Raw genomic sequence first — 16,107 nt, 5'->3', positions numbered from 1 at the left:
AATATTCTTTCTTTATTTAAAGGCTATTTACCATTTAAAAATTTTATCGTGAAACCTACCATAAGAAGTTCAGAAAGCCTGGAAACTGATTTTGGCCCATTCATCTTTTAAATCTTTATTATTTGGTTTGGCCAGTCATTGTATAAACAGAATCTAACATGCGTAAATTAAATTCCTCTACTCGTCAGCCACTTAAACCCTGTACTTCTAAACTAGACCCCCAAACCAAAACCTGCTCTAATTCCATTAGAGTCAGAACATTTGGTATGCTCTAATTACAAAAATGTTATCAGTTATGGATTCATGAAGGTTGCGCGACCTTTAGCCCTGTGTATAAACATGATCATGAGAAAAGGAAAAAAACCAGTAGTCAAGAGTTCTGAATTTCCCTGCAAAATAAGTGTTTTAGGAGCATATTCTGTGACCCCGGGAAATTCACTTCGATGGTTCTGCCCCTTCGTTTCCCCTGAGTGAAACGGCAATGATACTTGCCTCCCCTGCAGAAGCAATGTGAGTTCTTTCAGACACTTGGACAGGAGGAGCTTTAGAAATACAGAGATTGTAAGGGAGCAAATTATCTGCCTTTTATGGTAATCACCGTCTCCTTTTTGTTGAGGTTTATTTAAAGCAAAGTAATTGCAGGGGGGAAACTTCATAGGCATAATTTAGATTTCAGGAAAGGGGGTAAGGAGGAGGAGATGGGGGTGGTTGTATTTTAAGACCTAGAAGACACCATTAAGTAGCTGATAATCCTTGAGAAGGGATTCTTTGTACAGTGAATTTCTTTATCTTCTGCTATATTTAGAGAGCCAGATAGAGTAAATATTTTATAATTAAGCATTCTATTTTTTTTTTAATGTTTAATTTCTTCACTACGTTTCCTTTCAAAAGCATACCTGCCTCCATCATTCCCCATTCAAGCAATGCTTAGCATCACATGTATTTTCCAAGATCTCCTCCAGAGCTGAAAACCTGCGTCAGTCCACACCAGGTTGTATCCAGCCATTTCATTGGGATTTCATTGAGCACCTTTGGCAGCTGGGAGCTGTAAGAAAAGGGATTAGCGAGTGTTTGTCTGACACACACTGATCCCAGCACCTGCTGATTGGATTGAAGTAATCCTTTTACAAGTTACAAAACTCTATTATCAGAGCATTAAGCGAGGGGGAGGCAGTGATATACACTGCATCAAGGGTATATTAATTTAGGTAAACAGAACATAGGTTTCCATTTAATGTACTTGTGAATTACAGTCATTCTTGAAAAAGTTGCATGATTATCTACTCTGGTAGATAATGCCATACATGGCTCATGCAAAGATGATACCTCTCTAGAAACTCAAGGACAATCATTTAAAATTGTTTTAGATGGCACGCTTAAAGCACGACTGCTCTCTCAGTGTCCATGCTTAGTTGTTTACAACAATCTTTACATCTAAAAATATAAAACGGAAACTATGGAATGCCATTTCTTATTGTTGGCTGATATCACCATGGAAGTTAATTTATTTCCTAATAATACAACCTATCTGAAACAATCTGGGGATATTATTCTCAACCAGGCTGAACAGTTGCTTTGTCAGAGAATTGCCTCCCTTTGTTGGTTTTTTTTTGTAGTTTTCCTTGGTCACCTACCGTATGATATTAGTAGTGTTTTATGCCAAATTACTAGTAAAGCTTTGTAGTAGTTTCCAATACTTAATTGAAAAGGCTTCAAAACTATTCTTTTCTTGGGGTAATCAGGTACTGAGAAATAGGAGAAAAAATAGATGAAAACACATTCTTGTAGTAATATGGCTCCAAACACTGAGGAGGAAAAATAATTTCTCAGTGTGTTTTATAAAGAGAAAATACAAACTTCCAGGTTTTTATTTCCTAGATTTTTTCATTTAGACAGTTCTTGCTGATAAGATCAGGAAATCCAGGATGGATCTATGACAAATCAGAAAAGAGAAAGGAGGCTCCAGCCTAAAACAACTGACTAATCAGATGATGAAATCCTGGCTCCAGTAAAGTCAGAAGTGTTGCCATTGACAGTAGTGGATGCAAAATGCTCCCCAGGATTTAAAGTATGTGAGACTTTATAGCCAGATGTTAATTTACTGAGAGTTCTCACAGATACAAGTTTGGTGAGATACTGACTATGAGTTGCCACAAACGAATTTTTATTTTTATACATATAAATATACTCAATGTAACTAGCTCAACAAAGTCACGCTTTTCTACAGTTCAGGTTGAAAACTTGATTTGCCACATTAGGACTGAAGTTAGTGCTTTTAACAGCAGTTACGGAGTGACATTTCAGAGATGGAGCTGGTCTTGGTAACAGCTGTAGGCTCTGCGTTATTGTGGGTTGGTCAGATCAGAGCGTCAGAAACATCTACGGCGCTTCAACAGAGCTGTAACTCTTGGAGAAAACTGTGATTTTCTTATTGTGTTAGTTGATTGAAAGACTTGCCTTAGTTGAGGTAGTGCATCCTCTCTTCATTTAAGGTCTGCTTTGTTGAGGAAGAAAGTTAGGAAAGGTACGAGCATAGTTTCTGGCCCCGTGCTTCCTTCTACATGAGGCAACACCGAGAACATTCCTCATGGAAACATGTGGTGAGCTCCCAGGCCTTAGTCTCTGTAAGAAGACCGTGGCAGCTCAGAGAGAAGGACCAACCTTCTGTAAACAAGAGCCCAAAGTAACTTCAGTATTAATGTGAAACTGAAGTTAGTTAGGAGGTGTGAGAAATGCTTAGAAAATGTGAAGAAATATTGTGGTGTTCCGTGTGGTCTGAATACGGCTTGGGATTCTAATAGTGACACTTATCTCAGGGAGCTTTATTTGAGCAGATCTGGACAAGTGTGGGTGCACCAAAATAGAAGAATAAAGTAATCACAATTTTAGAAAAAAAGAGCAGGGAGAAGGAAAGAGGAGAAGAGAAATGTACCTTTCTATTGCTGTTCCCTGAGTCCAGACTCCAGCCCTAGAAAATAATGGAACACATTAAAAAAGAAATTGCTGATTATCTAGCAAGAGATTTTTCAAGGGCATAAAAGGGAGATAAGTGTGAGGGTCTCATTTAAGAGGATGGGGAAGGCTGGAGCCTTTCTTTTGTGTGTTTGCTAATCTCCTCCATCCTTTCCATTGGATAGCTGCACAATGAGTAAGAATGTGCATGATTTTATAAAGAATGAATCTTGCCTGGACAAACTTGATTGCTTTTTATTTAACTAAAATTACAAAACCAGTAGATAAAGGGAAAACAACAGATGTAATATATCCAAATTTTAATAAAGCCTTGAAAGTGTCTCATGAATGGTTAATTGAAAAATTAATGTCAACTTTTTCGAAGACAGTTACGTGGATTGAAATGTGGCTAAAGGATGATATACAAAGGGTAACGATCAAAAGCTATGTATGGGAGTGTCTGGCAGAGTACAGGAATTACTGTTAGATCCAATTATAGTTAACTTTTTAAGTAATGATCTGGAAGTGGATGGAAGTGACTTAATGACTTTTACAAGTGGTATCACAGTGTAAAGTCCTGCACAGAAGCGATGACAGAGGAGTAATTCAAAAGTCTAAAAATCTTAGACCTGAAAACACATACAAAAAATAAAGTTAAATTATCTTTGAAGAAAAGAGTCACAAGAAAAGACGTCTGTAGTTTGTATAGATCCATTAATTCATGATCTGTGGAGACACTGAAATACGTACGAGTGGAAATTATAGAGAACAGCAGTATTCTGTGCGAGCAGACTAGGGTTGAAATAAACGGATTGGTTGCAATGGGTAGCAAATTAAGTTTGCAATAGAAAAGCAATACTACGGGCATTCATCTCAAATGAGGACTACTGTTCCTCATTGAAAATATTTGAGTATTTCCAGGAATAGAATGTATAGTTTAGAACAGTTTGTGTCCCAAGGAATAGTCATGAACTGTGTTTTAGGCTTCTTCGTTAGATACAGGGCACCAAAATGTTAGCAAAGTTTCTTAGTGAAGTACAAGAAACAAGACATTATTTGAAGGCCTGGAAATGGGTAATCAGATAGGCTTCTTCTGACTCTAACTTCTATAGCATTGCGAGTAATATGAGTGGGAACAGAGAAATTTACTGTAAAGCCACTAATGATAAGGTATTAAGCCAGAAAAAAGAAGGAGAAAATGATGTGCTGTGTTGAAAGCAAATTGGATTTATGCAGAAAAGTATTTTTCTTAAATGTAGTCAATGCAATATGTACTGAAGAAGACAAAGAAGTTGAAGCAGAATAGCAAAAATGCTGGGGTGTCCTGTGCCAGAATAATGTGGCCTACAAGTTAGCAAGGAACAAAAGCAAAAAAAGCCTTAAGTCAATTGGAGAGAATAACAAAGCAAATCATTTCAAGTATGGTCGTTTAGTGCACAATTTGCTGTATCATAACTAAGGCCAATTCTCTCCTTTCCAAATTCCTTCAGAGGAACCCAGTGAAGCACCACGGCACTGCCTGGCCCTCTGCATCTCTGGAAAAAGTGGCAGCGGTTTGAAAGCAGGGGCTCTCACGCTGGGAGGTGAAAGGTGTGGATATGAGTTGTCACCGCTCACAAGGATTAAGATAATGTCCCATCCACTTCTTCAGCTGACGTTTGAGAGTCAATTAGACCTGTCAAGGTCTGTCAATTTAACAGTTGCCCATCTTTTCATTAAAAGAGACATTCTCAGCCGTGGAAAGAGTGTCTAATCAGGTATTGGAAGTATGTTGTCAAACATAATTGCTTTTTGTAATAGCTGAGAATCAACTAATAAAACAGGTGTTTTTAAAAAACAAATATCTTGACAGATGCAAACCATACTATCTCTGAAGAAGGTATTTGGAGACTGACCAGACAATTAAAATTCAATTGTTATATTTGGTAACCTTAATTTAGCCACAGAGCACGCACTGGATGCCACTCCTGGAGTAAAGAAGGAAAACAAAGTGGTTTGACACCGTATTACAACATCAGCCAAGCACTCGGGAAGCTTTACCAAAGCAAAGCCAGGCTGCTGTGCTCTGCCTCAGCGCCCGTGTTCATTTGCCACCAGCGCTGGTTCTCTCGGCCAGAGATCATTGTCCCTGGGGCCGTGTTTCATCCTCTGGCTGAAAGCTCGTCTCTTGCCTTACGACTGGTGTGTCTCACACAATAATAATAGATTTTACAGTACATCCCCGCTCTCCACGTAACGTCAATGCATCCTCCTTATCCCCATAACATGTTTGGCAGCAAGAGTGTCTCATCTGTGTATACAGGAGAAAGTGTGAACTGGGCTACCAAACACCCTTGCAGGTGAGGCCCTGTGGAAGGAAAATTAAGACTTAACGCAATTTAGTGTACATCAGGAGATCTGGCCAAGCAGACAGTGTTTGTTTAAATAATAGCGTATACTTGGGATTACAGGACTTGTCTTGATGTGGACGTATTGGTGAGACCAGACCCCTGCCTTTTTCAGCAGGCTTTGAGGAGCATTGCAGTAACAGTGGTGACAACCTCTATTTATTTTACCTGCTGCTCTGGGACAAGGAAAATCATGTGCGTGTTTGACATGTTGGTAATGAATTTCTTTTGTACCAGGCAAACACTGCAGAATGTCTCACGAAAACATCCTAATTAAGGACTGGATTTGAGTAGACATACAATCTCTAAAATATCAGAAGTTCCACTCAATTTAATGTACATCCAGCAGCTCCCAAGAGGGTGTTTCAAAATCACTAAGCTTCTGTTTAGCAAAATGGGGATGAGCGAAGAGGCTCTGAAGGACTGTAAATGAAAGATTACTTAACTCTGAGGGAATTGTCTGGCTGCTGAATGTTTTAAAGCAAGCTTCTTTCTCGGTAGCTTTTTTAAACTTGTGAAAAGCAGATGTTCATATTGTGCAGAGCCTTCCACGGGTCCATTCGACCAGTCAAACACCTTTTCAAGATCTGTCAGGAAGCACCCTGTGAATCTGATCCATGCGATGCAGGTGTTGAGACTACATGAAAAGTGGTCATCTGGTTAAAGTAAAGATTTCGGTGTGTTTTCATTTGAACGTTCATTTCTCTCTACACTCAGGATTCCCTGAAAAAGGAAGGTAAAAGTAAAAAGACTATTCCTTTTTAAAGAGAGATGAGTTATTTAAAAATTCATGTGCACTAGAAGCAATCAAATTACCTTAATTGTGTCACATTGGACAACTTAAAAATAATTTTATTTTTTTTTTTAAATACAATCCTTGAAATCATCAAATAGATGAGTTGGAGCCAGCTCCAGGGCTATGTACAGCCCTGCCTTAGGAATCAAATGCTCTTCGCTCTTTTCTTACAGCTTCATGTATCTTAGAGTATTTTGGAGAGATTCAGTGTTGGCAGATCTGTATATCTGCATAAAGTGTCCCTGAAGTCTATGGGACGTTGGTGATGGGCATGTCAAAATGAATCAGATTATAAAACTGTGGTTTAAAATGGGAAGATGCTACAGGCTGGTCCTTGACTGCCTGGTCTCTGCCTGCTGCATGCTAAACAGCTTCTCTGAAGCCAGGGGTCTTGGTTTTGTGAGATTTTGCTGTTTTTTTCCCTTTGCCTCATAAAAATTCTTAAATACCAACTAGTCTCTGCTCAGGAGGGATTATCTTTTTTTTCATCATGTTCAGTATACATACGCAGGCACAGTTTTACCAGGAGAAAAGAAAGGGGTCTTTAGCCTCCCTCCTTTCCCCAGTAGCAACAGCCTTTCGACAGGGACAAGCAAACTATCAGAGGATGGTTTCCTCCCATTAGCTAGCAGGTTAAGGCTGGGAACATGTTAGCTGACCTGCTCCCCAAACATACCACGGGGCCGCGCAGCTCTCCCGGCTCCCCATCCATCAGGTCACAGCTCTGTCCACTGCGATGCTTTTTCCTTCATTATAGAAAAGAAGCAATCACACAGTAGGTGTTTTGATTGTATCTAGGCCACAACTATTTTTTACCTCCTTTAGAAACCTTTCTTCTAATGCGATAATTTCTATGTCCTTAAAGATATCCCTTCTGGAAGTGTCACTTCTTGAATTGCTTTTCAGTAACAGGTTTGATTTACAAATCTCGTGTAAAGAGGAATGCACCTGCCAGACCCCGCACAAAACAAAGCTGTGTGTTGGGGGCTCTTTTGTAACCAAAAAAAAGCCCCTTCAAGCTGCAGGAGAGAGCAGTCTCCTGCCTCGCTGGCGGGGTGGGCAGCGTGGTGGAGCCACAGCTTCAGCAGAGCTCCCGTTCGGCAGGAGACAAGCTGCAAGCTTTTTGCACCTTCTGTTAAACCTGCTGAGAGGGCACGCGAGCCTTTCTTCTTCAGCGCATGTTTGGGAAGAACTATTCAACATAACAGAGACTGTCTATGGGCAAGGTTTTCTAAGCAATTATATTTTCCAGTGAATCCTTTCCAGGAGCTTTTTCTTGGCAAGCATTGCTACAGACTGTGCTGGAGCGGGTGCTGCAGCAGGAACTGCTTTGACTGATGTTCGGGGCAGAGGCACCCACAGCTCTGCTGCCGACCCCCTCCAGACCCAGTCTGTCCCTTTTTTAATCTGTTTAAGGATGTTAACTTCAACTTCCCTTGTAAAGGTAGTATGGAGTTTAGTTTACAAATGCGAACTGTGTGTCATGTGAGATTATTCTTCTACTTACTCTAGGAGAAGATGACAGGCTCTGAAGGGTAATTTGGCTGTGTAAGTAGGCTTACAATGCCAGGTGATCACTTTCTTAATTTTTATGTTAAAGGGAGGGGAAGATTTCTGTTTTTCCCCACCCTTCCTCCTTTCTGCTCTCTTCCCCTCACCCACTTGGACGATTTTCAGGTCCTTGGGATGAAGGAATAGGGTTTTATTTCATTTTTGGCAAACCTTTGGAACTGAATTCCCAATCCAGTGCTGTTCTGAATCTCTAGCCTTGGGAGATCTGCAAAAACTTAAGACCTGCACCAATATACTGTGATGGGCCGTCATCCCCGCCACAGCCAGTTATTTTTTCTTTGGTGATGCTTCTCCTGACGCTGTTGACTGTACTGAATGCCAGGTACAATCTTTAACAGCATATATTAATATTCATTAACATCACCTTCTCAGTTCAAGGCTCTCTCAGTGCCAGTCCATGTGCAGGACGAGTTCCTAATGACCCGGTACTTGAGCCAGGACACTCCAGCCTGGCAATTTGTTAATTCTCCTCAAGAACTGCGTTGCTGTTGTGACTTGCATATGTGCTTGATCTTTAGTTTTAAAAGCCTTCGGTTTGACGTGAGCTGTTGTTGTAGTAAGTACTTTTTTATCAATGCACTTTTGTTTCTTTTTCGTTGCCCGATGAAAGAGGCATTTGTGCTTATTTCTTCTAGGTAGCGAAGAAGAAATAGTTTTCTCCTGAAGCTCAGTAGCTGGGGGCTCTTCTCTGTTAGCATTGGTACATTTTGTATAGCACAAATAAGCTTGAAGTTAACTCTCTTAAGTGAACGAATTACCCATAAGACTGAGTGCGTTTCATCCCTAAAGCTCAGGATTCCCGTGCTTTCCATCCCGAGATACATCCTTTCAGCTTAGCTTTGAGCCTAGCTAAGTCAACGCTTAATACAGTATCCTTTTAATTCCAGTCCTACATGGAAGATCATCTGAAAAACAAGAATCGTCTGGAGAAAGAGTGGGAAGCTCTGTGTGCTTATCAGGCTGAGCCCAATGCCACCACCGTTGCACAGCAGGAGGAAAATGTCCAGAAGAATCGCTCACAGGCTGTAGTGCCATGTATGTACACTTTAATTTGGATGATTGCATTTTAAGCTCTTGGTACTTTTCTCAATATCCTTTGCACAGTGGTTTGAAAGCTACAGACGACAGGCAGACAGAATGGGAAGCAGCTTATGTGTGTACTAGAAAACTATGGGCTGGGTGCTTGTCCTGTTGTCATATCAGACACTGTTTATCTCCTTAAAAGCTGCATGCATGTTACAAAAATGCACGACTCTGTCACATAGCACTGCTGCTGCAGCTGTGCTGTCTCATGAAATTCAATAGCCGGAGTGCTTTTCAATGCTGGAATATACTTTCTGTACAAGAGTGGCATCTGTAGCCATTCAACAGAAAGAAGTTTGGCTTGTGTTTAGACAAGTTGGTATCATGTCCATCCAACAGTAATACCAGCAGTCTATAATCAGAGCTAGATGATCTGTTTATCAGATACTCAGCTGTACTGAATGAGCCCCTTTAGGCTTCAGTGGATAAGCTTGCTCACTGGCTTCTCTTCCTGCTAGGCATAGGATAAAAAGAGAAAAAGAAAAAAAAAAGAACCAGCCAGTGTTTATATCCCTAGAATCTCCTCTTTCTTGTAGGCAGCCACCTTTCTGAGCTTGAAATAAAAGCAACATATTTTTCCTATGCAAATACATGTGTCTCATAGATTACATTGGTAATCTATGGCCACACATTTTATTAAGCAACCAATGAAACAAAACTGAGACTGAGAATGTATGCACAGTCCACAGCAACAAAAATGCTCTCAATCAGTGTGCCCACAATCCAGCTGGGTAGCTTGGCAAACATGTATAGCTATTTTAATTTTTAAAGTGCCCTGAAAACATTAATTTTCCCTATGAGAGCCTATTCCTCCTTTAGAAATGAGGAAATGACAGGTAACAGGATAAGTAAATGTCAGAGCCAGATTTAGAGTGAAGACTCTCTGGACGTACATGATAATTTAACTGAGCCCATCAGTCCTTGCATATTTGCTTCAGCAGGGTTTGGCTTTCTTGTTTATGCAGTGGCTCTTTTTGCAATCCTTTGCTGCTTAGGGGAGGAGTGCGGTAGTTCGGCGATATGAATTCTCCTCAGTAAATATGGTGCTGGTTGAAAGCTTTTTGGGATCAGGTCTGTTGAAAAGTTCTAAAGAAGTCACCATGAAAGTTAAAGGAGTGCAAGAATTCTGTGCTCTTCTCCATCCTGAAAAAATAGCATTTAACCGACATGATAGGAAGTGAAAATTGCTCCATGATAATGTGTATTGATCCAAGTTAATCTTCCTGCTTAAAGTGTTCTTTACAATGTGGACTGACAGTCAGACCATCGTAAGCTCTTCCAAGTCCCTGCTCATAAATTAAGCCAGATTGTTTCTGGTTGCTGCCTTGGAGACACAACGGGAGCTACAGGTGTTGCCAGAAACCGGTGCTGGTTATTCAGCTGGTGTAGGAAATGTGTCTGCATGATACAACGAGCGATAAGATGGGGACCTCCAGACTAGACTGTTCTAGCTCTGAATCCAGAAGTAACATAGCTGCGGCAGTGCTAAAGAGCAGGGGTTTTTTACCTTGGGTGTCATGCCACACTAGAACGCTGAACTATTTTCAGGGCTGAGATAGTCTGTCTCTTTTCATCATATTGTACCAAGCGGATGAATCAGCCTACACGGATCAGCCTTCAGTTGACAGGTCTCTGCCATTGCTTCTTCCGTGGCATATTGTTATGCCTGTTCTTCCCATCGCGGAGTCTAGGCTGAACCAGTGCTACCCGGGAAGGGATTTGGATATGGACAGGGTGGCTGCGGTGTGTCTGAAGCTTTAATTAGAAGTATTTTTGCACAAGAGTAAAATGCTATTTTTTTGGTGGGGTTACAACTTGAAAACTTCTATTATAGCTCTTAGTGCACTGGGAACTTTCCTTTTTGACTGAATTGCACAAAATTACCTGCCCTCACTTTCTGAAGCTGCTGTGCACTGATGAACAGCTGTCATGTTATATCCATAAAACTACTTTGGTGATGGATGGAGAGTGTGGTATAGAGTTTAAAAAATATTGATTTTTGATAAGATGATGGTTATTGTGTACTCTAAGATTAGACTGAGATGAGAAAGAGCCCAGTTTTCGCACTTTTCTTTTTGACTATGTTTGACATTAAAACTATAGCAAATAGTCACGGATTTGCTTAATAATAAATTAAGAAGCAAAGCTGATATGCTTTTGATATGCTACAAAGTTGTTATGCTACATTCAAAGTATTCTCACGGAGTAATGCCTTGTTAGCATTTCCTTACCTCTTTCATATTCATAATCACCTTGACAAGGTAGAACAAGATTGCCAATTCATATAAAACATTTCATCTTAGGAAGGCTTCAAAGAAGCTTTAATATCATGTTGTATTTACTTTGTGTTTTCTTAAGTAAAATAATATGGTATTATTTTTTACTGATTACATAACTGATGCAATTTCTAGATTAACGTTATCTTTAATCTCACAGTTTTAGCATAGTTTACTATTATACCTATCTTCTCTATTTACAAACAGCTTTTAAAATACTTGGTAGCAGAACACCTTGACACTAGACACTTAAAAAACTGCTAGTTAAAAAGTTCTACCAATTGCAGTAACTTGGACCTTCTAGATTAACAAAACTGCATCCTTTTGTCCAACCAACAAGCAGATTGCAATAATTTAGGGCAATGGGATACCTTTTTTTTCTGTGTGAACACATGAGTAGCTCAGTTGGTTGATGTCCAAAAAAAAATCTTTCCAGACTTTATTTTCTCCTCTCGCACCTCTGCGAAATAAAACCATTAAACATTTGGCAAGCAACTTTTTGCAGTGAACATCTGTCAAAAGCTGTCTACCGTAACAGTGTCCATGGGTCATGGTATATATTAGAGCAACCCGCTAACCTCTGTGCTCTGAATTTCCTCCAAAGGAAAGCAAAGCATTTAGGGGCAGAGCGTGCACCCAGGAAGAGTTCCGTTTTGTGCAAATATTCTATGAGCAAAATAATGATAATCAATGAATTATGATTCTTCACAGTCTTTACACTGCTCCACTTGCTCCTCAGTAGTTCACTTTCTTACCAGTGTAGCTCTGTATAGTGTTTTGTACAGGGAAAAAAAAAAGAAAAAGTCTAAATTTAGAAGGAAGAGAATGATGATCCAGGCAGAATGTGCCAGGTTGATCGTTGTGAGATTCACTCTGCTAGGAGATGTCTGGATTTAAACAACCCAAAGTCGCCCATACTGCTTGTGTCCAGCCTTTGTTTGTTGGTTCTGTTCCTTTAGAAGTGTCCGACTAAAAGAAAACAGAAGACAGAGGGAATTAGGTGAGATGAGAGTTTTATTTTTCCAAAATTAGGTAAGGTGTGATTTTTTTTATTTTTCAATCGTCATCTGAAAAACAGCAAAAGTAATAGATCGCGGGGCCCCTGTGAGATAAACAGAAGACTGCGAGATGGCATACTACAATACCACAACAGTATTGGTCACTGTTTAAATAACGCAAACAGATATGACATTTTGTGCTCAGCTCAGTTGTTTAAACACGGGAATTTAGTGCCGTTTGAGGTGCCTAAAGTGTTCAAGGTACCCACGCAGAGCTAGTAGGTATAACCTAGGCTCTATGGGAGACCTGGGCCCTCCTTGCTGCTAGCCTGAGTCTCCTTAGGGCACCTCAGATATCACTAGAAACCTACCCTGAGGCATTGAATCAAGATCTCTGGGCATGATTCTGTGAAATCATAGAATAAGATGCCTAAATTTAAGTGTCTCCATGTGAGCCAGGTGCCAAAGCAGCCGTTACAGCCAGTGAACAGCTTGTCCGGGCAGTGGCATCGAGAGCGCCGTGCAATGACCAAAAGCAGGTTTTTGCTTCACAGTGAAATGAATAGCTGTAGGATGCCCTCGGTTATCTCATGTGAGCTTCAGATGCTGGGCCAATAGGACACAAGTCTTTAGGTCTTGTGTCATGTCTATTATCCTTATGCAATGTCTCATCTACAGTTTCTCAAATGGTATGACGTGTTCATATTTAGCCAACTAGATCAAGGCCCATGAACTTAACCTTGTCCACATGGAGATATCTGTAAGTAGGCTCCAAAACTTAGGTTTCTCTGTCTATAAATTGTGGTTTTATATACCGCAAACTCATGTGTGTTTGCTTTTTATTTTATCCTTTATCCTTTATATTTTATACTTTATATTTTATATGTATATAAAATACAAAATTGTGCTATATTTCTCCTCAGCTATGGGCTAGTACTATCCTTCTTGTTTTGAAAGCCACTCTCTGCCACACATAACCATGTATACATTTTGCTTTTCGTTCAGCTGTGCCTTGGCTGGAGCAATAGCAAATGCAAAGTAGTTCAGCATTCAGCAGTAGCTATTGTAGATATTTGAAATGATGACTAGTTGTAGCTTGGCCAGATTGCAGTAGCTAGTAACAGCATTTGTCTTTTCTCTCACTTCCTTATTACGGTCCCTTTCCTCTCCTATTTCTTCATTCATCTTTCTTTCTCGCTTTTTAGATTGATCTTATATATCTTCCTTTTCTGTCATCTCTTTCCTTCCTTTTATTTCCTGCTTTTCCTCCTTCTCTAACATAATCAATATGCAGTTTACAAAAAAAAAATCTTGTACATTCGGCATTTTCCCCATAGTTGCTTATTGTTAACATAACAAACTGGTGTCCACGGTATTCTTTTTTTTCCCCCTTCTTTTTCTGCCTGTTTCTGAAGAGCTATTGTGCTGGTTCCTAGAAGCTTTGAGGTGATAACAGGCATAGACAAGCACAATCTGTTCATTGTCAATATGAACGCTTGATGCTGCAACTGAAGCACACGTGGGTGCAAACTCTTGATATATGCAGAAAACACATGTACGACCTTTTTTGCATGCTTTTTTTTTTTTTTCTGAGCGCAAATACTTACCACCTTTTCACTACCAAAGCCTTAACATGTTTCACCCTCTGATAAACCCTCCAAGACAGCAGTATAATGATACAGCACACTAGATCAGAGTGTCTGGATAAAACATTATGTTTTCAAGAAAAAGATCATTAGCTTACCGATCTGACATTTGACTTTTATTGGAGGCTCACACTGACATCTGTTTGCTAAATACTGATGAATCACTGTCTGCTCTCTCTCCCTCATCCATTTAAAAACATTTCACGCATTTTCTTTGGTGATTAGTTCAAACACTTTTGCCATCCAATGAGTGGGGCTTATCCTGAGCCCTTACTCACCTTAAGATACATGAGAGACCACATTTAGTGCCTATAACCTGCCTATCTCAGGCATAGACAAAAGGTTTCAGAGCTGTAGTTCTTCAAGCACTCTGTGATGATGCTCATGGTAAAGCTTCCTATAAAAAATCTTGGGTAGCCCCAAGATCTCAGATGTCACGAGATTATTTTTAAGTAAGTTTTGGATTTTTTGTGCAGAGGTGTCAAAGGAAGGTGGAAGCGAATAATGTGCATGAACGTCTTTCCTTTCTCATCTTCTTCATCCTCCTATTGTGTTGAAACTTACCAGAGGAAATAATTTTATGCAAATAGTAGAGAATGACTCTTCATTCATTTCACATGACTTGTTCACCTCTAGTCTTATTCCAGGAGAAGGAATTTGGTGGGTTCAATATTGCTGATAAGATTGAGTGACTATAAACAACACTCATACAAGCACACCTTTGTCTTGCTCACATATTGAACAGCCACGACATTGCTGGTGAATAAGCCTAAGCAGAGCCCAAACCCTCTGATTCTACTTTGCTGTGTGGTACTTACAATGTTTCATAACTCATTTGTTGTTCCTCATTATTAAAATAATGATTGGTACTTAGTAGTTTAAAAGGCAACTTGCAATTTTGCTGTTAAGAATGGTGTCACAGGCCACTAGAGAAGATACAAAGGCGGACAGGGTGTATTCCTGTACTCTTGTTTTGACTATTCGAATAATTGATGGAAAGATCCTCTCAAAATATCCGTATCTGTGTTCAGCTGTAGACGGTTACAGAAAGGGCAGCTCCACGACCTCTCACCACAATGTACTGTGCAGGGCAGGTTTGCTGAGAAGTATAGATTGTGCTGGTTATGTATCAGGTACAAGTTGTTTGAGATTCATATGTAAGGACTTAGACATCTCTCGCATAAATTATCTGTGTGTGGTCTGGTCTTTCTTTCTTTAGTCAATGGAAAGAAGCCGGCACTTCTTGAGTGCAATTTGGCCTCTTTGAGACAGCTAAATCAGGATGAGATGATTCATGACATAGAAATATTTCTTTTCTCTTAGCAGAAAGTGAGTCTAGATGACTGGAACAGATGCAGACATCTGCATTGTCACTGTCTAAATACAGACAAATAAAACCCATCCATTATGGGGACACCCATATGTCCCAAAGTTAAAAAAAAAAAATTACTAGAATTTGGGATGTACCAGATCTAAACATACCTGAGCTAGCACCAGTAAAAATACAAGTTAAAAAGTAACAAAAGAATGCTGACGATGGGAAAAAATCATGAGTAAGTCTCCTATCTCCAGCCTGCTGTTTTCTTTACTGGTGGTATCTGAACTAGCTATATTACCGGCAGTGTAAGATATCTGTATGTACTCCAGTCATACTTTTAGGTGCAGTTGTTATCGGCATTTTGCCTCTCCCATGATCACCTCCAAGTCGTATCGTCTCCCACGTCACTAGCGTAGCACCACACAGCACTAGTCTTTGATCAGGACAGATTAACTTACTGTCCAGTTCTCAACTGTACTTCGATGTTCCTGCTGCTCATTTTATAGAGAAGCCAGAAGGACAAAGTCCATCAACTTACTTCTTCCAAGACCCTGCAAACACAGAAATGTCTTCTATAATACTGTTTTTTTCTAGTGTTTTGCCTAGTTTAAATCTTAAGCTGTCTAAGTGGTAGAGATTCCCATTTTTCCTACGAGAGACTGTAAGACGTTGTGGTGCATCTCATGCAGACACGCTTTCAGAGACTCAGCCTCCGAAATTTCTTAGTGCTTCATTCCTGGGTCAGGCTGTGACGCTGTGGCTGCATCAAGGCCATGCTAGGCTGGGAGTTGGAAGGAAACGTCCTTTCTGATATTTACCGTTTGCCTGTCTTGGAGCGCACGTTAATCTGACTTTGAATTGTTTAACTTAAAATGGATCGAATACTTGTATAGAAACTTTCTTCTCTTATTTTCTCCTTTGCAGATGATCATTCCAGGATACGTCTGAAAGGTGAAAATAGCCATGACAATTCAGACTACATCAATGCCAGCCCAATTGTAAGTATGGTAACCCATAAGAAATAATCCAAAGAGTCAGTCCCTGTCTTTCCTTGTTGTTAAAATGAGGTAACTTGAGGG

The 16,107-nt window shown here is 40.0% G+C and overlaps 1 protein-coding gene across 3 annotated transcripts in view; it reads left to right on the top strand.

Moving 5' to 3' along the window:
* The window catches only part of PTPRN2 (protein tyrosine phosphatase receptor type N2), a 661,189-nt gene that overhangs the window by 588,846 nt on the left and 56,236 nt on the right, over window positions 1–16,107 (top strand). For all 3 annotated transcript variants that reach the window (XM_074574140.1, XM_074574141.1, XM_074574142.1), the window contains 2 exons: window positions 8,595–8,742; window positions 15,953–16,026. In XM_074574140.1, coding sequence (XP_074430241.1) covers window positions 8,595–8,742; window positions 15,953–16,026 — 222 coding nt within the window. The remainder of the gene's footprint in view (window positions 1–8,594; window positions 8,743–15,952; window positions 16,027–16,107) is intronic.

This window comes from Larus michahellis, chromosome 2, assembly GCF_964199755.1.
Source record: "Larus michahellis chromosome 2, bLarMic1.1, whole genome shotgun sequence".
Lineage (NCBI taxonomy): Eukaryota > Metazoa > Chordata > Aves > Charadriiformes > Laridae > Larus > Larus michahellis.
This window is presented reverse-complemented; position numbering and strand designations above follow the sequence as displayed.